The sequence below is a fragment of the Rhinolophus sinicus genome, chromosome 4 (genome assembly GCF_057876585.1).
Source record: "Rhinolophus sinicus isolate RSI-liver-muscle chromosome 4, RSI-T2T, whole genome shotgun sequence".
In the NCBI taxonomy this organism is placed as follows: Eukaryota; Metazoa; Chordata; class Mammalia; order Chiroptera; family Rhinolophidae; genus Rhinolophus; species Rhinolophus sinicus.
This window is the reverse complement of record NC_142504.1, coordinates 84,645,942-84,667,233: the sequence shown is the minus strand read 5'-3', so window position 1 is coordinate 84,667,233 and position 21,292 is coordinate 84,645,942. Positions and strand designations below refer to the sequence as shown.

At 39.2% G+C, this 21,292-nt stretch overlaps 2 protein-coding genes across 3 annotated transcripts in view; one reads left to right on the top strand and one right to left on the bottom strand.

Moving 5' to 3' along the window:
* The window catches only part of DSG2 (desmoglein 2), a 39,607-nt gene extending 32,484 nt beyond the window's left edge, over nucleotides 1-7,123 (bottom strand). Inside the window, exon 1 of the mRNA XM_074340198.2 lies at nucleotides 6,880-7,123. Coding sequence (XP_074196299.2) covers nucleotides 6,880-6,918 — 39 coding nt within the window. The 5' untranslated portion in view covers nucleotides 6,919-7,123. The remainder of the gene's footprint in view (nucleotides 1-6,879) is intronic.
* Nucleotides 7,124-7,235: 112 nt separating this feature from the next.
* Nucleotides 7,236-21,292, top strand: part of DSC1 (desmocollin 1) — a 316,195-nt gene continuing 302,138 nt past the window's right edge. For both annotated transcript variants that reach the window (XM_088797948.1, XM_088797947.1), the window contains exons 1-2: nucleotides 7,236-7,607; nucleotides 15,582-15,679. The gene's annotated coding sequence lies outside the window, so the exon portion shown is untranslated. The remainder of the gene's footprint in view (nucleotides 7,608-15,581; nucleotides 15,680-21,292) is intronic.

Sequence of the window (21,292 nt, the reverse complement as noted above, 5' to 3'; positions counted from 1 at the left end):
AAATCAGGAGAGGTTTAGGGCGGGAGGTGGCCATGGGCTTGGCCTTGAGAGGGAGCAGAATCTGTGCAGACAGGAGGCAGAGGGAAATGATCTGCATCAAAAACAGCGTGTGCCAGATGTGGAGACTGACTGAGGGCAAAGAACAAGGCGTGCATTTTGGCACCTAGACTGCATGATGGTGGCAAGTAGGCAATAAGGACACAAGGTTGTGCTAAGGACCATCACTGATCCTCTAAGGAGGAAGAATCTTTGACAGCTTCTGATTAGGAACGCTAGGGCTTCTGAAAGGTTTTGGGGCAGGACTGTGTAAGATGAAAGGCAGAGATGCTGACAAGCCAGAGATGGAATGAGGACCATCAATAGGGTACTGGCACCAGCGTGGATGAGTGGAGCAAGAGTCTTGATGGGGCCAAATTCAGTCCTTGGCCATCCCCTGGGTGTGGAGGGCAGGAGAAGGGGTAGAGGGACAAAATTTTAAGTCTGAGTGGCTAGAAGGATGAGATTCTCAGAGCACAGATTATAGAAATGTTAAACCTAGATCCTGGCAAATCCTTTGGGGAGGAGAGATACTGCGGCTCAAAGGTAGGCAGGGGGTGCAGGTACATTGTCCTAAGGGCAGCACCGTCTCAGCCACTGCTATTGTCACCCACTGTGCTTCCCCTCCCTCCCACTCATATCTGATATGTGTCTTGGTGATGCATGTTCCTCTGATGTGCAGCGTTGGAAAAGTGGGTGAGAACGATGATTCTCAGATCTTGGCTGGGATGTTGTGTTGAAGCTCCTTTTGTAGGCTCCATGGTACTATGTATTCTTTTACCATTACTCTTATTACCATTACCCTTTCGGAAATTAGCCATTTACTTGCTTACTAGAGTGTAAGCACCATGAGGGCAGAACATGCCTGGCTTTTTCATCGTCTCCCAATGGTCTAGCACACTGCCTAGCATCAAGCAGGGAGTCACTAAATAGTGGTCATGTTTCTACACAGTTAATTTTCTTGTGGGCATCACTCATATTACCATTAGACTATGGTATAAATCCTCATGTTCCAGCTTCGGTCACCCTACTCTCCAAGCTTGCATATAGTAAAATCTCAATATATTTTTAAGATTAATTTGAAATAAAAATAGTGCAATGTCATATGTGATATACATGTAATGCTTTAAGATAAACTTAACCGAGAAAACAATCTTTTTCATATATGGACTATACATTTGAAAAGTGTTATCAGCTGTTAAAATTTGTGGCTCACTGAAAGATAAAAAGAAGCTGCATTAAACGCTCAAATTGATCTAAAGTTTATTTTTTTATTTCAATTAAGGTTTCTGATTTTTACTATAATTTGGCAGTTTTAAAAATACCAATCCCTAATCAATGTGTAATTGTTTTCCATATAAATATTCGTATGCTTCATTCATGAATAAGCTATTTTGCAGAATTTTGACCTGTAATTCTCACTCTCAGACCTGTCTGAGAATTAGATTCATGGGAAGTTTCTATTTGCACATATTTCTGGACCTCAGCCTTGGGGATTTTAATTTAGCTCATCTGGTATTTCTAATAATCAGGGAGACTTTGGACCAAAGGAATGCGCGTATTTTTTTGTCAAGTTCTTTCCCCTAAGTTTATAAGAAAGAAACTAATGTTGAGTTGCCATTTTCCTACCACCTATTAACTTTTAGAAACAAAAACAAATATGAAATGATTCTTAAATTCTTGGATATGGTGATTAATTATTCTTACAGGCTTCAATATTTACTACTTTATACCTGAATTTATTCTACAACCTGTTATCCAATTGCATATTTGAACATTAACTAGAACTCCGATGTCACTGACAATCTATAGATAGTTGAACCTATAAAAGGAGATATGCTGAAGTCCTAATCCCCAGCACCTCAGAATATGGCCTTATCAGGAAACAGGTCTTTGCAGATTTAACCAAGTTGAGGCCATTCGTGTGACCCCTCTTCCAACATGATCCGTGTCTTTATAAAAAGGGGAAATTTGGACACGGACTCAGACATGCACTGAGGGAAGACAATATGAAGAGACCTGGGAAGAATGCTATGTGAAGACAGAGGATTGGAGTAACGTATCTACAAGGCAAGGAGGGCCAGAGATTGCTTGCAAACCACCAAATGCTAGGAAGAGGCAAGGACGGAAAGCTACAGGTTTCAGAGGGAACATGGCCCTGCTGACATCTTGATTTCAGACTTCTAGCATCTAGAACTGAGACATTTACGCTGTTTTAAGTCACCTAATTTTTCGTACTTTGTTACAGCAGCCCTAGCAAACTAATACACTAGTAGATATAAAACTAACTGTTTACAGTACAATTTGCTATCCCTGAATCTTTAAAATGTAGTTTGATTTTAAAGGACAACCTTAATTAGTCAAAGGCAAAATTGAGACAATCACCAGAAAAATCCCTCCCTCTTTAGCAGTCTGGTGAAGCGTATGGCCCCCTTCTCAGAACAATGTTTTTAAATTTATAAAATAAAAAGCATCAGATTATGAATGAACCCATTATAGTTATCAGAATTTTAAAAAACCACATTTGTGATACAGTAATACCATGTATTTCATTATCAACACATTAAATAATAAGATCTAGTAAAAGGTCTATTAGTGATGAGAATAAATGGTATTTTGAGATAACTGTCGTTTGATGCGAAAATGTTTGTGAATTCTGCTGTGACAAAGTCACAGGTACTGCTAATGCTATTGTAGTGTCTTTCCTACATAATTTAAAGAAATGCTAAATTTCAGTTAGAGGGTAGTGAAAATGTATATGTAATTAATCCCAGCCACATCTAAGGACCCTCTGAATTCTATATGGACAATTAAGGAGTTGGTGGAGCCCAGGGGTAACGAATTCTTGAAGAGGAAAGAGTCTCTGACTTTATTCACAAAATTATCATTTTTTTTTCCATTTAGATAGAGGTGGCCTAAATGACTGTGTGATAGCTACGTGGGTTGTCACTCACCATCTCCTTTCGGATGTGTCTGCCTGATCTACAGAGGAAAGCTCAAGTCCACATACCACACACTCCCTTGCAGCTAAGGTTCTGAATGTGATTTAGGATCAACCAATCAGTACGTACATGGAATTTGAAAGAAGAAAGTGAAGCAGAAACTATGTGTCTACAGGCAAGCATGGATATGGGTGTAGGTGGGTTTTTGCCACAGTCTTACGTGTTACAACTATAGCATCCATCACTAGATTCATGGGTGCCCAGAGGCAGGGTACAGGTATATTTACTTGGTAAGTATCCTACAAGGTGTGCAGGGTTCTGGAACTGGCAGGATAGTGGTATCCTAACATGGCAGTTTCAGATTTTGAGAGTCTCAGTGTAGTTCCGGATCACAGGAGAGGCAGCCCCTCCCTAAGTGCTTGGGTTCTGCTGTGTGACTTTGAAGTGTTTTACTGACAGCTCAAACTGCAGTCTGTTTCCTCAATCCTTCCAACACTAATGTAATCAACTCAAGGTCCTGAAATAAATCTCTTCTTGCTTTAACTACCTAGAGTGAATTCTGTCATCTGCAACCGAACTTTGACCCATACAGACTACAGTTTACATTCCCATCTATAAAAGACCCGTTTCCTCAAGAACTACTTCTGTCAGACGAGCTGCTTTCCATTCTCTACTAAAGTCTATACAGAAGGTCCCTGACTTATAATGGTTCAACTTAATGATGGTATAAATGCAATAAACATTCAGTAGAAACCATAATTTGAATTTTGATTTTTTCCTGGACTAGTGGTATGTGTGTGATAGAATACTCTTGTGATGCTGGGCAGCGGCTGTGAGCCACATCTCCCTGTCAGCCACGGGATCAAGAAGGTACAACCGATACTCTACAGTGTACGATCATGCACCACATAATGACATTTTGGTCAATGATGGACTACATTATATAAGACCGGGTCTTATATTATATGATGGTGGTCCCATAAGAGCACCGTGTTTCCAAGAAAATAAGACCTAGTCGGACAATCAGCTCTGATGCATCTTTTGGAGCAAACATTGATATAAAACCTGGTCTTATTTCACTATCATACAAGACCCAGTCTTATAATATAATATAATATAATATAATATAATATAATATAATATAATATAATACCCAGTCTTATTTTACTATAAGACCCCGTCTTATATAATATTATTAATATAATATAATTAATATAAGACCAGGTCTTATATTAATTTTTGCTCCAAAAGACGCATAAGAGCTGATTGTCCAGCTAGGTCTTATTTTGGGGGAAACACGGTATAATGGATTATAAGCAAAAATTTGTTTTCGATGTTTAAAGAAAAGGCTGGAACTGACTACAATGTTGAATTTACAATGTTGAATTAGCTCTGGGTGGTTTAAATAGAACAGGAGGCTTGGCACGCTGTCCACTTGCCATGTGCTACACACACGAACACACACCCGTGTGCACGAACTCACTTCCTTTCCCTCCCGTTTCCCTTTCTCCCTCTGTCCTCCACCCTCCCTTTTATTATTTCTCGCCTCAGGCTTTAGCTCTCTGGGTCTCTGCTCTCCCTTTCCCCTACTCTTCCTCCCTCCCTCCATCCTCCTTCTCCTAGGGCATCTCCCTCCATAGTCCTCCCCCTGATCCCCAATGTACACACATTCACACACACACACACACTTTATCTCTTACACTGTATTTTTACTGTATCTTTTCTATGTTTAGATACACAAATACCATTGTGTTACAGTTGCCTACAGTTTTCAGTACAGTAACATGCTATACAGGTTTGTAGCCTTGGGGACACAGGCTGTAGCATGTAGCCTAGGTGCTATACCTAGGCTATACCTTTTAGGTTTGTGTAAGCGCACTCTATGATGTTTGCACAACGATGATATTGCCTATCGATGCATTTCTCAGAATTTATCCCCCTTGTTAACTGACACATGACTGTACTGTGTTGCCAGCGTTTTTTGGATATTGTGTTTTCACATCCCTTTTCTACAAAACACCCATCTGTATCTCCTGCTTCTGGTGAGAAGAAAGCATTTACTCTTAAAATGAAACTCAAGATAATTGTCCAACTGCAGGCTAATGTAAGTGTTCTGAGCATGTTTAAGGTAGGCGGCGAGGCTAACCTAGGACAGTAGAGTAGGTGTATTAAATGCATTTCCAACTTACGATACTTCCAGCGTACGGTGGGCGTACTGGGACGTAGTCCCCCATAAGGAGAGAGCACCTGTGCTTCCAACTTAAATTACAGAGAGGGCAACAGGCTGAACTGCCCCTTGTTCTTTGACCAAAAATAAACACATTCAAATTTATGTCACAAAATGTATTGTAGGAAATATAAAGAATAGTCCAGAATTCTGCTCTGGTTCAGTGAGTTATAATCACTTTTTAATGAGCAATTTTTGCCAAATAAAGTAAAAATATTAGATTGCTAAAGTAAAAATATACTTAAATTTACCTCTTTATCTGTAAATATACTTGAATTGGCCTGCTTGGTATACCACTTGAGGATAAAGGTAATTTCTTTTCTTATATGAAAGGAAATTAATATTTAAGCTCTCAAAGGGAGCCAAGTGCTATATTAGCTTGGTATTTTCCTTCACCAAGAAGTATCACAATGAGGGAATTTCTTGCTCTGTTATTCTGGGGACCCAAAACAAAGCCCCAGAATTATGTTTTAGAAAAGTTTTATTAAGAATATGAACTTGAACTGGAAATTACCTCAATGACTTGGGCAAAATGAAATGGATAAATAGAGCATGAAAATGAAGCAGTATGGCCAAGGTTTGGAGGTCCTAATTATCATACTATTGCTATTTCAGTGAGAGAGATTGGGGTAGTCATGTTTTTTTCTGTTTTATATATATGAATATTTTCCTGGTTAGATTATATAATATAATAGTGATATATAGTATATAGTGATAGTTATACAGTGATATATAGTATCACTCACTTTATCAAGCCCCTTTAGCAAAGCCCTATAAACGAGATACCTTTATAAGTTACGTGCAGTTCCTCTAACAAACAGAAAATACACTTTAAAATCAAATTGGAACATAGAAACCATAAGAAAGGTAGATCTAGAGACTGAACACTGCTTTCCACTGGTTGAAGCCCCCCCCCCCCCACCTTCTTTTAAAAGATTAAACTCTGAAAACCCCATTTGACTGTGGTTCTACACTTCGACTCTCTGTAACCTTTTAAAATGAGACAAATTCTAACACTAGTACATATATTATCTTTAATACCAGGAAGTTGTTTTAACACACCAACTTTGTAATCTTTAAGTTAAAACTATGTGGGTGATTTTAACAACGTGGCTTTAACAGGCAAAAATAACTTTGCAAAATACATTTTAAAAACTATTCTTAACCTTTTTTTTTTCTTTTGACGTCTAAGCCTGCAGGTAATTTCCCTGGTTTTGCCGGTTCACTGACGTGTACCGGTGCACTTGGGGAATCTTAGAGAACTTGAGCGAACTTGGAACAAGGCATAGCTGTTGGCTCTACTTGCCTCCATGTTCCCCACAGGAGAAGACTACAAACAAAGCCCCAGATCTCTAGGGAAGGTGTCCCCCGCTCCAGGGCTCTCTACACCCACAGATCACGGATACAAAAAGGCCCAGGGCTTCGGTATGGCGGCCAGAACAACTGCACGGTGGACAGGTTCCAACCCAGCCGGCTCAGCCTCAGCAGTTTTCCCAAAGCCCCAGGGTTCGAGCTCGCCGCAGCCTGCCTAGCCCTTTCCCACCTCCGGGCACAAAGAGGGAGTGCCGGGCGGGCGGAGACGGCTCAGGCGGGAGCGGACGGGTCCGGGCGCGAGCCGGCCGCCCGCCTGTGCCCTTGCCTGCCCGGGCTCCGCGTTCCCGCTGCCGCACTTACCAAGAGAAGCAGCAGGGCGCCCTCCACGCGCCGCGCCATCGCGCCGTGGCCACTGCCGCGCCCTGGCCTCGGGCCGCTAGTCCCGCTGCGCACAGTCAGCTCCGCGGGGTCCCGGCGAGCGCGCACTCGGCTCCGCCCCGGAGCCCCCGCCCCGCCCCGCCCCGAGGCGCCGGAGCTGCCCAGCCCAGAGGTGCGGTCCCAGGTGTGGCCGCCGCGGGTAAAAGGAGCCCGGGGTCGCAGGAGCTGCTGGCTCGGAGGTGGGGAATTCGCGGAGAAAGGCGCGCGTTGACTCCCGCCCCCCGTTGTACACGCACCTGGGACCGTGACGTCCCTGTTTGGGGACTTTGAGTGGCAGGCCCCTCCCCTCCGTCCTTTCCTTCCCAGTCCCTTCCTCCCAGGAGAGTGGCGGGTAGGAGGGAGGCTCTGGGCCACAGGGCAGACCTCGCTCTTTGCAGCAGAGACCTGCGTTGTCCATCGAGCTGGCCCAGCTGTGGCTGAGCCCGGCCTCCCGAGGCCGCCGAAAGGCCCTAGCGGTTTGTGAATGTGCTTGGGCCCAGAGCTCAGGTGGCACGAAGAAAGACGAGTGACGCGGAACCCGTGTGCTCCCTGCAGCTGTGGCGCGTGGGGCTGGCCTTCTGAGAGCCGAGGTTCTGAGCAGGATTTCAGGTGGCTGTTTTCCGCGAAGGCTTCTCACCTCTTCCCCACGGCCCCTGCATTGCTTCCAACAGGTTTGCAGCTTATCTGGCTCATGGAGAACAGTTATTAGAAAAATCAGAGTTGATCTAAATGGACAGTTCTGTGACCCCTTGTTAACTAGACTCAACTAGGAGAAAACTCTAGAGGTGTTAAGGGGATTCATACTCTTCGATATAATTTACAAAAACTCTTACACAGAGCGTAACTACTGGTCAGAATCTTCCCTTTAATAGTCATTAGCTTTGTGACTTGGACAATCTCTGTGTGCCTCAGTTTCCAGATCTGTCAGATGGGATTAATAGCGCCCAAAACATAGGGCTGTTTTAAAGATTAAATCAGAAAATCTATGTGAAGCATTCTGCAGTGTCTAGCAATAAACGTTCAATAAGTGGTAGTTGTTATAACTATAATTATCGCAAATGTAAATGTTAAGTTGAACTCTTTCTTGAAAAACAGAAACATAGCATCAGCACTAGCTCAGGAAACTTCTAAGAAAGGTTAACTCTTGCTAGTGGAGTAGTGGAAGAGCCTATAAAAGTATAAAGGGTTGATTTGTTACTAGAAAGAGAAGTTTGGCGGTAAATTTGGCCAAAGTAGCAGAGTACCTTCTGTGGTCAAAAGTGGCTTCATTTCCCTGCCCAGTTCTAATCTTGCCAGTTTTCCAGATTCAGCACACTGCAACCTCTTTTTAGTCCCTTGGTTCCCCAGCTGTCAAGCTCCACTTCCTCTGAGCTGAATGAACCACATTCACTTCTATTTGTTTAGGGCTTAACTGCTGAGTGACTTTTCTCATACTGTTATTTAAGGGTCAGTGGTGAAGTTAGCTGAGGACTAAGTATCTAGGAAGAGTGTCTGCTTAGCTTACCATTCTGCAGTGCCTAAAACAGTGCTGAATACCAGGGTTACATAGTTGAATCAGGATGAAAGTATTTATTGTCTTCCAGTTTCCACTCCTTTCCCTTGAGCCAGACATGGGTGGGTAGCACACTTTGGTGATACGTAATTCTCATACCCCACCACACTGGGAAAACTAATTAAATAAGGCAGGCTTTACCAAAACATTTTCACAAATCATCCCAGGAAACTATATATAAATCCTTTCTGAAATTAGTGCTTTTGTGGTTGAGTCCTATAGGCAGGTATTTATGCATCATTATGAAGAGCTGGGTTTCTGTTTAGTAATGAAGATAATTGTAGCATCCAGAATGAGAAATAGCTAATGCAAGTTTTATTTATGTTGGGTTATTCAACCTTCCCCAGAGGCTGTCAAAGTCAGTTTCAGGGTAGTAGTCCTTCTATAAGATATTTATTGCAAGGCTTTGAGAGAAGGTGTCAATATATGCACTATTCAATGCTATAGTATATCATTCTTGAATTAGTGCCTCTTTACAAATTCTGAAACTTATGACTCAGTGAGTTGAGGGGACTTGTTGAAAGTCAAAGAATACACAGAGAGTTCTCTAGCTCCTGACTTCTTTCTGCTGGGATGAGACTACCAGGTCAGACAATTAAGTTTGCGAACTCATCCTAGAAAATGTGCTACATACCTCATTGCTGAATATCACTATGGTCACCTTCGAAGTACTTCCCTTGGGAAGCTATGCACTGACGCCAGCGTCTAGTCCACCCTTCAAGGCAATATTGGAACTCTATTTCTGGAATGGCCATCAGAGCTGTTGTTGTATTACCCTCGATGTCCTGAATGTCATCAAACTGTCTTCCTTTCAATATTTCCTTTATCTTCGGGTAAAGAAAGAAGTCATTGGGGGCCAGATCAGGTGAGTAGGGCAAGTGTTCCTATACAGTGATTTGTTTACTGGGTAAAAACTCCCTCACAGACAGTGCCAGGTGAGCTGGTGCATTGTTGTAATGCAAGAGCCATGAATTGTTGGCGAAAAGTTCAGGTCGTCTAACTTTTTCATGCTGCTTTTTCAGCACTTCCAAATAGTAAACTTGGTTAACTGTTTGTCCAGTTGGTACAAATTCATAATGAATAATTCCTCTGATATCAAGAAAGGTTAGCAACATCATTGCAACGAACTCACGAACTTAATTGTCAGAATTCGTAAATGTATTTCATAAACCTCTGTGCACAAAAACATATGTGACCATTACCAACAAAGCACTAGTGATTACTTTAAAATAAACTGAAGTGTTAATAAGATGCAAAAGATTTAACTTACAGGTTTTCCTTCCTAAATTATATAAAAATTATGGTAAATGTACTTTTCTTAGGAAATGTACTTACAATGTATCAGTTCAAAGTATACTTTGTACAAATAATTGGCTTGAACATCTATGTATATCCAAAATATCTACATCAGTTAAATTTCCTAGAATACTTTGCTTCATTTATACACATGTGTAAGAATAAGCTTCAAGTGATTAACTTATCAGTAGAGTCATCCCTTAATATTATCTCAAACAAAAATATATAAAAAAACAAAAAAATAAAAAATAAAATAAGCCAGAAAGTTTCATTAAAAAGCAACAGAAATTAATATGTCCCTTTTGTACTTTCATGGTCTCAACACATTCCTGCATTTAAGATCACTGTATAAATCAACAGTTCTTGGCTAATGGTTTGATAGATGGCTGATATTTAATTCCAATGAAAATCCCACTAAGTATATGTAGTAGAATTCATGTTAAAGAGTTGGGAGCTAAATCTGGTTGCAACCCTATGAATGCTTTAAGAAGCAAATGCTAGGAATATGTGGCTATTACAATATAAAAATTAGTTATCGTGGTCAGACGGCTTACTCATAGAACATTGATTAAATAAAGCATATGTGAATATAGGAAAAAAAATGAAATACCTCTAGGTAATGTGAGAAGGGCAATGAAAGGAGGAATCTGTTTCCTATAATAGTTTAGCTCCACTTATTTATTCCTTCATTTGTCTCTGTTCAACAAACATTTAATTTGCATTTTGTTGGGGATGCAAAAATTAAATGTTTCTTCATTCAAAGAAACAAAAATAGATACTTATGAAATAATATAACTATAATTACTTACAAACTATTATAAATGCAGTGGTAGAACTGTATGGAGGGTATAATGCAATCATAGGAAAAGAGTTCCTAACTCACTTTGGACCATGAGATTAGAGAAAGCTTTTTGTGGGGGAGAGGAGTGGTGTGGTGATCTGATTCTTAAAGGAGGAATAATCGTGAAGGAGACATTGAACCTTCCAGGACAGAGGAACTCAAAGCGTAGATGCTGTTGGTGAAGAGTCAGAGACTTCAGATTTATCTCAGAAATAAGCATTTTTTCCTCCTATTGACACAGAATGAGAAGTCAGAAGTAAAAGTTTTTATGTGTGTCTGTGAAAGCTGAATTTGTGATATTAGAGAAATATCCAATTAGAAAAATCTACCAAGTAGTTTGAAATGAAAACACAATTGCAGGTAGATTTAGGAGAAAGAAAGAGTCACCTAATTTTCTATTCTTCTGGCTGTTCTTTTTCAATCTATTTCTTTGTCTCTGTCTACCTGTTAAAAAAATCTTGAGTTCTTCTTATTTGGCACCAATCATGATTCTGTAGCCACTCCCTCCCATTGTGCAAATCTATCACAGCTTTCTCTCCCAAGCTTCAAACATGGGACATTACCATTTGGATATTTCACAAAGACCTCAAATGCCCATAATAACTTCATAGGAATATCAAACTCCACATACTGACAGAAAAGATTTCCCCATCCCGCTACACCTCTCCAGCTCAAGCTTGCGACTTCCTCACATGCCTTGTCAAGTTGGCCGCACAAACCAGAAACCTCAGAGTTATTCTCAATTCTCCTTTTCCCATACTCTCCATGTCCTGTACGTACTTCAATCCAGCATTATCTAGCCTTATCACCTTTTAAAACCAGTAAGATTTATTTTGAAAACAAAATCTCTTAAGATGTGTTCATCTCTGTGGCCCTGCTGAAAATGATCCCTACACCTGCTTAGTAGCAACTACACTGTGGTTTATAGTTATGTCATCCATGTTTGCTACCCTACCCATTCCTCCTCTTCGAGACTGTTAATACTTTGAAAGTAGAGGCTATATCATGTTCATAGTGGGCCCAGCCCCTTGTATCCAACACATATCTGATGGTCAGTACAAATTTGTTAAACCGAGCCCACATACAGGAAGAAATTAATTATAAGTAAAAAGTAGCATTGCAGGGGAAGGTGTTTGGAATATCCACTGTGGATTAGTTAATGGTGGATCTGGTCAGGAAATGTTGATCTGGGATTGTGTGTGTGCGTACATGCATACGCGCGCACGCACACACACACATACACACACACGCACACATACATGTGTTGATTTGTGTATGTGTATTTTCCTCAACCACACTGCAGCCAGGAGCAGGAGAAGAAAGCAGATGGTGGATGTGAGTCAGGGTTGCAGAATGGGCTGGCTGATAGATAAGAGGCATAAGTGTCCAGGACATACATGGAAGTGAGTGTGGCAGGAGAGATGGACTGGGCAAAGCTGGAGGAATTCAGGGGCCAATTGAGAAGACTGTATTACATCAGGTGTGGAGAAATGGGGAGGATTGTTCTTCCCTTTAATCTGGAGAAGGAGCCACGGTCCTTTTCCACAGAAGCCATGGCATAAGCGACATCACAGACATTAGCAATTGGGATGTAGAGATTCTCATGGACTCTCCAGTTAGATGGACCAAGAGCTGCCTCCACCTTAGACAGTGAGAGAGGAGCATTGGCTGGCTTGGAGGTGAGGGATGGCCTCTCATAATAATAACAGGGTGGGAAAAGCTTTGTGGCCTTTCTGAGCTAGAACTTACAGAGTAATAATCAAAGCCCAGCTGACTGCAAGCGCTATCTGTGGTTCAGCCCATTGATTAATATACAGTCACCACACTTTGGCAGCCCTGAGAGCACAGCCACAGATGCCAACACCCTGAAAGAGTGAGGGAGCCCCATGCAGTGAGTCACAGTGTCTAAATGAGCTGTTCCCCACAGGTTCCTTCTGAGTCAATGCACGAGGACTGGCTGCTTGGATGTGAAGTGCCTGAACCAAAATGGCTGAAGGAAATGGTTCACTTTGTCATAGAACAGAGGAGAATCAGGAGAAGATACTACAGTTGCAAAATAGAATTTGGCTCAGCAAAGAAAATGGTCTAGTCTTGGATCTAAGTAGCATGTGAAACACAAGAGAGTTTTTTCAAAATAAATCATACTAGTTTTAAAAAGTGATAAGACTAGATAATGTTGAATTGAGGTGTGTACCAAGCAGCAAATATCAAGGGAACCTCAGCAATCCTTGCTGTCCCATCAGAATGCCTCTCTCTCCTCCTGACTAATGTCTGGAATCCTTTAGCTGAAGTCTCCCTTGTTGCATGCATATTACTGGGAGGGTGGCATGTTATCAGTTATTTACATCATGGCATCATACCACACATACACTAGGCATACTCCACCTCAGAGCCTTTGCACTCTCTGTTCCTTTTCTCTAGAAGGTTCTGCTCCAGACATATACAAAGTTTATTCCTTCACTCTTCATGTTTCCTTCTCAAATATTAGCTTCTCAGTGAGGACTTCTCTGACCACCATTTAAAAATTGTAATTACTCCCACCCCTAGAGTTCCCCATCCCCCTTCCCAGCTTCATGTTTTCTTCTTGGCACCACCATCTAAAAGACTGTGCATTTACTTTTAATTATCTGTTGCCATTCACTAGAATATAGCCTTCAGGAGGGCTGGCGTTTCCCCTGGGAACTACTTTGTATCCAGCACCTAAAACAGTGCCTGACCCATTGAAGGTCTTCAGTAAATAATATTTGAATGTGTGAATGAATGAATAAGTGAATACGTTTTCAAGGTTATTTTGGGGGAGAGAGGGGAACAGAGAGAGAGAGAGAGAGAGAGAGAGACAGAGAGACAGAGAGACAGAGAGAGACAGAGAGACAGAGAGAGACAGAGTGTCAGAGAGAGAGAGACAGAGAGACAGAGAGAGAGAGACAGAGAGAGAGAAGAGAAGAGAAGAGAAGAGAAGAGAAGAGAAGAGAAGAGAAGAGAAGAGAAGAGAAGAGAAGAGAGAATGTAAAATGAGGGTAAAGGGGAAAAGAGAAAAAGACCCTGATATTCCTGGAAGGTGTGAATAAATGCCACCAACTGAGGTGGGGGTGTGCTGGGGGGCTTGGTTCAGTGTATACATCGTCTCCTACCACACCATTTTATCAAGGATGGGCTTTGCTAGAACCGCCTGAACAGCGTAAAGTGGGAGGCGTCCAGAGGCCAGTGGAGAACATTTCTGTGTTCTTTGTCTCCTTTAAGACTCCTTTCTTTACTGGGGAAACAAAGTGCGAAACCATAAACAATATGGAAAAACCCCTTTCCCTCTGGAGTTGAACAAAGTAAGCATTCATTAGGGGAGTGCGACACTTGGGTTTGTCAGTTTTATCTACCCAACTGCAATTTCTGAAAAAAAATTCAGAATAAATCTCTGGCTTTGGTCACCCTAGGATCTGTTTATGGGAATTCTTGGAAAGATAAGCAGTGGCTGGGGAAGGGTGGGGGAGGGGAGTGTTGGGTTGCTAACAGCTGCTCTGGACTGGAATTCATTGTCTGCATGACAGGACTTGTGGGGTTTATAGCAGGTACAGGAGTGTTTACTCACTGTCAGACAGAAACCATCACACGGACCCAATGTGACTAATGAGCTTAGGGATACACACAGAAAAAATCCCTCAGAAGACAGAAAAGTGTACTGGTTTCTTGGCAGTTACTTCATTCATTTGCATGTAGACAAGAGACATTCTTAAAAGTATGACAAAAAAGTAAAGTAAAAGTGATGCAATAGCTTTGGAGAACAAATGTAGAAGTAAAATATGGGCTTTAAAGGTATTTTCTATATGATCGAGAATGATGACAGTAAATACTGTAGTAGAGAGAAGCAGAATCTCAAAAATAAATAATTCCATTTTAAAGTGGAAACAAGGATTCAAAGATATTAAAGTACTAATTGTAATTTACTTTCAAAATTAATCTTTGTGGTTTTATTTCAGTATCACATCTGTCGATGTAATAGTTTGCTAAAAATTAAGTTCTGAAATTTGTGATTGATTTACTTGTTAAAATGAATAACATTTAAAGTTATTCAATAATAATGTTACTTACTTGCATTTTGACATCCCCCTTGGGTGGAGAAAGAGGGTGGATTCCAGCCAGGAAGGTGAACAGAGCCTCAGGGAGAACTTGTCTACAGGAAAGCATGAGCTTGTGAATATCATCTATCACAGGTGCCATGCAGAACGAATACTGGGGTTCACTACTTTGGAGGATACAGTTGCAGGAGCCAAGCCTACCAAAATTTGTAATATTGTTATTCTTGAATCCCAAATTAGATATTGTGAATGGCAAATTATTTCTATGCAGTAACTTTGCTTTTGTAACAAAAGTAATTGAAAATCTTTTAATATGGTGAACAATAATTTAATTAACATAATTACATCTATACACATCCAGGGAATTGAACAATTTTCAGACATAGAGAAGAAAATCAAAATGTCGCTAGTGTCTGAGTATTTCAGGAAAATGTTTGTACACCTGTATTGTTTGAATTGTAAAAACATTTTTCTTTTTGTTTTTGCAGTGGGCCACAGTTTGAGCTTCACCACCTCATCTAGTTCCCACTTAAAATAGAGATTTTATTAGGCAGAAATATATTCAAACATTAAGTAAACCAGTTAAGCAGAACCTTGATACAAAGAATGTGTGGGGGAAGAAAAATAGTTTTCCTTCTACCCTTCTAAGTTGGAAAATTATTTTTCCTCCTCTACAAAGGCAATGGGAAAAAAAATTGTGCTTGATAATTTAATTTTAACAACCACAGTGACCCTTGCCAGCTTATTGTCTGAGGACAGTTGTGCTGGAAGATTTATTTTTAAATCATAATATTCATTATGAACACTACTATATGCCTTGAAATCAGACCTCTCATTTTACTAGGCAATTGTCTGTTATTTATTTTACCTTTTTTTGTTTTTTCAGCTGGACCTATCTTAACTTCTACTGAAACAATATCTGAATGATGTCATACCTTTGGAGAGAGTCACACCCAATTTCATGCAGAATCAGCTACAATAAGGGTAAGTCAGTCCACCATGACTTCTTGTGACTAATTCTCTTATGGCTCTGAAAGAGAAAGAAAGTGCATCATTGTACTTGTTTCGTAACTTTGGGATTAGAACACTCATCTGAAGTAATCAGTAAAGTGGATGACAAATCAACAAGTTAAGCAGAGCAGTATTACAGGGAAGACTTAGAGTTGAACAAAGTAAAATATATGTGAAGGGGGTGGCCGGTTAGCTCAGTTGGTTAGAGCGCGGTGCTCTTAACAAGATTGCCAGTTCGATCCCTACATGTGCCACTGTGAGCTGCGCCCTCCACAACTAGATTGAAACAACTATTTGACTTGGAGCTGATGGGTCCTGGAAAAACACACTTAAAAAAAAAAAAATCTATGTGAAGGCTCCTGTGAAGAATTGCTTTATGGTTCATAAAAGTGCCGTTTTCAATTTCCATTGTTTGTCACTGTGGGAGAATCAGTCTAAACCTCGGAATTTTCAATAATTGGAATCTTAAGTCCACAGAGTATGGTTTATTGTTCTTTACACCTTGGATTTTCACTTTAGAAGTATGAATAAACCATCTAACCCCTCCCCCCACCAAAAAAGAAATCACAGGAAGATTGTGGTTTCTTGGTTTTCAGGAATAACAAGTGGTTTCTGTGATCGGACTTCTACAGAATGTTTTATTTACTTTTGTTTCCTAGATACTAGATGCAGTAGGTTGATTGGGCAGAATGTAAAACCTGAGTCACAGGTGTGCTCTGTGGTCCTACTTGGACTGATGCCAAATATGATTTGAAGGACACTGGAAATTGTGCACAAAACACCCCGCCTCCCAGTGATAATGAGATTTCACTTTGTTTTCTGAGTCAACTGATATTTTAAGTATTAAAGATATTTTCTCCAAGGAGGAGTAACTAAGTGCTTTGTGTGATTTATACTTTACTGTAAATTATTTACCAAACAATTTAAAAACATCAACTAATTATGGTCAGAGTTTTAAAGGAAGCAGGAGGTAGTGATTATGAAAACATTAAGCATATCATGTTCTAGAAATAAGGTGAAAATACATGCAAAGCTAAAGATAAACTCCACCTCCTTCCATTTTATGTTGGGTCAACTAACTTTTGCAAATGAAACTCTTCACTTGGCCAGAAACTTGGCACCATAAATCATATAGACGTGAAATGTAAACCATGGTCTTTTTTGTGTGTGTGTGTGTGTGTGTGTGCAGTAATTGCTACTTGCAGTACCTAACATACATATCCTACTGCAGTTGGGTCAATCGCATTATTCCTTTGAAGCTAATTTTCAAGTAGTTATTTTTTTTCTCCCAAAGCCACCTGGCTGCCTCATTCTACTTGATGGAAATGACATAATTAGAACTCTTAGGGAAAACCTTCCACTTTGTCCTCCAAGGAAGCTCAGTTGAAAATTGCAGTCATCTCGTGATTCTCATGAGTTTGGCTATTTGCGTGTGTATTCAGAGGAATTTCCAGTGCAGTGTAGACTAGACAGAACAAGCCTGTGACTAAGGCAAAACATTAGTGAAAAAGAATTAGTATAGTAGCAGATTGGAGCTGCAGAAAGAAAATTAGCCTAGTCAATTCCTAACTCTGCCTTTGATCAACAAGTTACTTTTCAGCCTGTTTGAGCATCTTTAAAACAAAACTTGAGTTCAGATAATACAGATGTTTTGAGTTGGTACGGTTTTAGTATTTTGGGTGTCAGCACTCTTAACTTTGAGTTGAGTTCATTTGAAGATTTAAATTATAATAACAAAGAGGTGCAAAGAGGTTAAGTAACTTGCCCAAAGACAAACAACTGGTAAGTGGTGAAGCTGCGATTTGAACTCAACTAGTTTGTCTCCAAAGCCTGAACTTTTAACCACTAACTTAAAACACAACATTAAAAAACAAAGCAAAAAACATTTCAAGTTTGTCTTTTGTTGATCATTAAAATATGTATACTATACCGTTAGTTTTGATTGGCTAACAGATGGAATAAGATTTTAAAATTTTCTCTGAGGTCCTCCAGTAGTAGTTTTGATTTTCTGCAAACTTGAGCAGGATTTCTTTGCCTGACAACTCATTGTTTTCTATCAAAATATTCAACAACATCTCCTGACTTGTTCTTTCAGTGAAGACATCCTTTTCTAGCCAGCGTTGGCTAAGGTAGCAGTAGCATGTGTTGGCTTGTTCTGGAGGCCCTAAGAGAGTCTTTGTTGCATAGAGGAGGTCTTCTGTCATCTTGGCAGCATATGCCTTTGTTGTTGGTTTGCAACTTTGAAAGAATATTCAAAGACCAATACAAAAGAGGATAGTGCCAGGGTCCAAGAAAGTATATATAGAAAGAGTGGCTAGTTAGAAAATCAACTTAAGAGTTTAACTATGTAGCAGCCATAAAATATCTTCTGGGGAAACACCTATACAGTAATTTATAACAGCTGAGAAGACGGAAGATGCGGAAAAATAAATATTGCCAGAACGTATTAGACTAAGGGTTCATTACACATTACATTTTTTTTGACATACAAAAGGTTGTACACAATTAATGTGTACAATTTGATGAGTTTGGAGACAGGTATACATCCATGAAGTCATCATCACAATCTATGCCATAGACCTATCCATCACCTCTAAAAGTATGCGTCTCTCATCTTATTTATTATTATTATTATTATTATTATTATTGACAAGAACACTTACCGTAAGAGTTACCCTTTAAGTAAAATTTTAAGTATACAATACAGTATTACTAACTATAGGCTCTATACTGTATAGTAGATCTCTAAGATTTACTCATCTTGAGTAACTGAAACTTTGTACCCTCTGATTAATACCTCTATTTCCTATCACACATTTTTTTAACTAATCAGAAGTTGTGAATGTCAGCCCTGGAAGGGAATAATTAAAAGTTAGGTCAAACAAGACCTCTTCATTGTGCTCTACCTAAACAAAGTTAGATGAAAAATCTAGGTGATGCTTTTGTTTTTAATAATAAATTTGGAGAGCAGACTTCTTGCATGCAAAAGCTTTGTATCTGCGACACACACTAAGCGTTCGTATCTGGTTCATGGGTTTGATGATGGAAAGACACTGCTTCAGCTCCGCCAAACTGTGTGGTTACCTAAGGCAAATATGTTTGCATGTGTATGCACGTGTGTGCATGTGTGTGTGTCTGTGTATGTTTTACCTCCTAGTTAGGACCATATAAATCTTGTTATTAATACTATCAATACTAGTCAGTTGGACATGGGAAGACATGACTGAAGTTAATCTCACGCTTTGTGTTTACATATGTACTCATTTTTGGCTTAGTAAAAATCCCTTCTTGCAGGAGTGAAAACCATGTTATTATGCCATTTAAATAAATACAAGATTACCTGCTACTGTACTGCTTTGTGATTAAGAAAGTTCTTTGCAATCCCCTCTTGATTATAAACAATATAAATACTTCCTCTGCTTTCTGAGGGAATGAGGATACACATATTCTTTTAATATCAATATTTTACTGATATTTATCATGATTTGATGGTCTGTGGTTTTACACAAAATTTAATGTTTGCTAATGTAATAATGATAAATTCAGCACACAGAAAACATCAGAGATGTTCTGAGGCATAAAATTAAAAATACAATGGTCCCATGTATTTCATGGGCATAGAGGAAGAATACAGATGACTTTAAGGAGTAAAATAGTTATTGTAGTTGTTAAAATGTGTTGTTTTCTGCAAATCATGGAAACACTAAAATGGAAGGACTCATTTAAAGTTATTATTTTTAGAAAACAAAACAAAACAAAAACCAAGCTCACAGATACAGAGAACAAATTGGTGATTGCCAGAGGTGAGGGGGTGAGTGGTAGAGGGTGGGGTAGAAATGGGTGCAGGGAGTCAAAAGGTACAAACTTCTAGTTATAAATTAAATAAGTCCTAGGGATGTAATGTATAGCATGGTCACTGTAGTTAATATTACTGAATTGCATATTTGAACGCTGCAAAGAGAGTAGATCTTAAAAGTCTTCATCACAAGAAAAAAAACTCTTTTGTAACTATGTATGATGACTGATGTTAATTAGACTTATTCTGATGATCGTTTTGCAATATATACAAATACCAAAATTTTTAAAAAAAGCTTATTTTTTTAATTTAGACACATGTCACATAACCTCTTCTAAAAAGTATGCCATCAAAGAAATTCTTAAAGAGTTTGCTAAAAAAGAGATTTCATGACTGTAGGTAGCTTGTTTCAGTTATTAAATAGGCAGGAGAATTGGTCATTATGCCCTGAAAAATAACCTCACATATGCTTCAAAACAACAGCAAATCATGTGTTTGTATTCTTTTTATCTATCTTATCTATCTATCTATCTATCTATCTATCTACTCTACATTTTTATCTCTCTATCTCTGTCTCTCAGTGTTAGATATATAGAGTTACATAAATCACTTTGTCCTCACTCTTTCTCTGTATATATATATTATACGTCTATAATACATATAAATATAACAAAATATGTTATATATTTGCCTACATAGTACTGCTACTTTAATCTTTAGATTTATATCTAAATTTCTAATGTTTTAAAAGATAATTTTCATTGTTTTCTTTCCGATTTTCATATTCTGCTCAAGTCTTAGATCTGAAAAGAAACAGATTATTCTGAGAGTGTAATAATTATTGCTGAATAACTGTAGATAAACTTGTACATTTGTGTCATTTTATTGTATGACTTTGAGGAAGTTACCTTGCTTCTCTTAGTCTCTATTTTGATAACTGTAATCTTAGGGTTACTCTAAGAATTAAATTATAATATGTAACTCTCCTAGCCACCTGGTAGCCCTCTCCAGTGTCTCGTTTCTTCCTACTCTGGTAACTGCGTCTATTTGCACGTGTTCTTTTAGACCATTATTCTGTGTTTAGATTGTTTTTGTTGTTGTTTTGCATTTGTAAAAAAAAAAAAAAAAAAAAAAAGAGGTCAATGTATGAAGAAAAAACAAAAAGAAAATAAAGACACCAACCTAGAATAGCCAATGTCTGGATATGGCGGGCTCAGTGCAGGCTGGATCAGGCAGACCAGAAGGAATTTCAGTATTCATCGTGGAAAACATGTTGTTTCTGGCACCTGGAATTTAAATAATTGTAATTTTGTGATCAATTATTTCCCCTTACGTAAAATGATCTCAGACTATGTTGTTGAACTAGTGCTAAATCACATAATCTCTGATTCAGAATTACTCTTTACAGACCCAGTAAAGGAGTTGGGAACATGCTGAATTGCCAAGAACAAGAAGGAAAGAGCCTTAATTTTACTTGTTTCTTAATTGTTAGTTGCATTGAAGCTAGTCAGTTGAATGTGTTCCTTTTACACCCTAAATTTTTGAAAGTTAAGATTTTTATTCTTTTTGAATTTTCTATGAATAGAAGAAACTGGTCATATTTCTGGAATTTACCTACATGGCTTTCATTTTTCTGAAATGAGTTGGACCATTCAAGTTAAGACATCCACTTTTCTTCACTTGACATTCACTCTAATCCAGTTTCTGTTTCCCATTCCCAAGGTCCAAGTCTGCAGTTAAGAATGAGGGCGGTCAGTCAGAAGCAAGATCTGAAGTTCTGAAGGGACTTA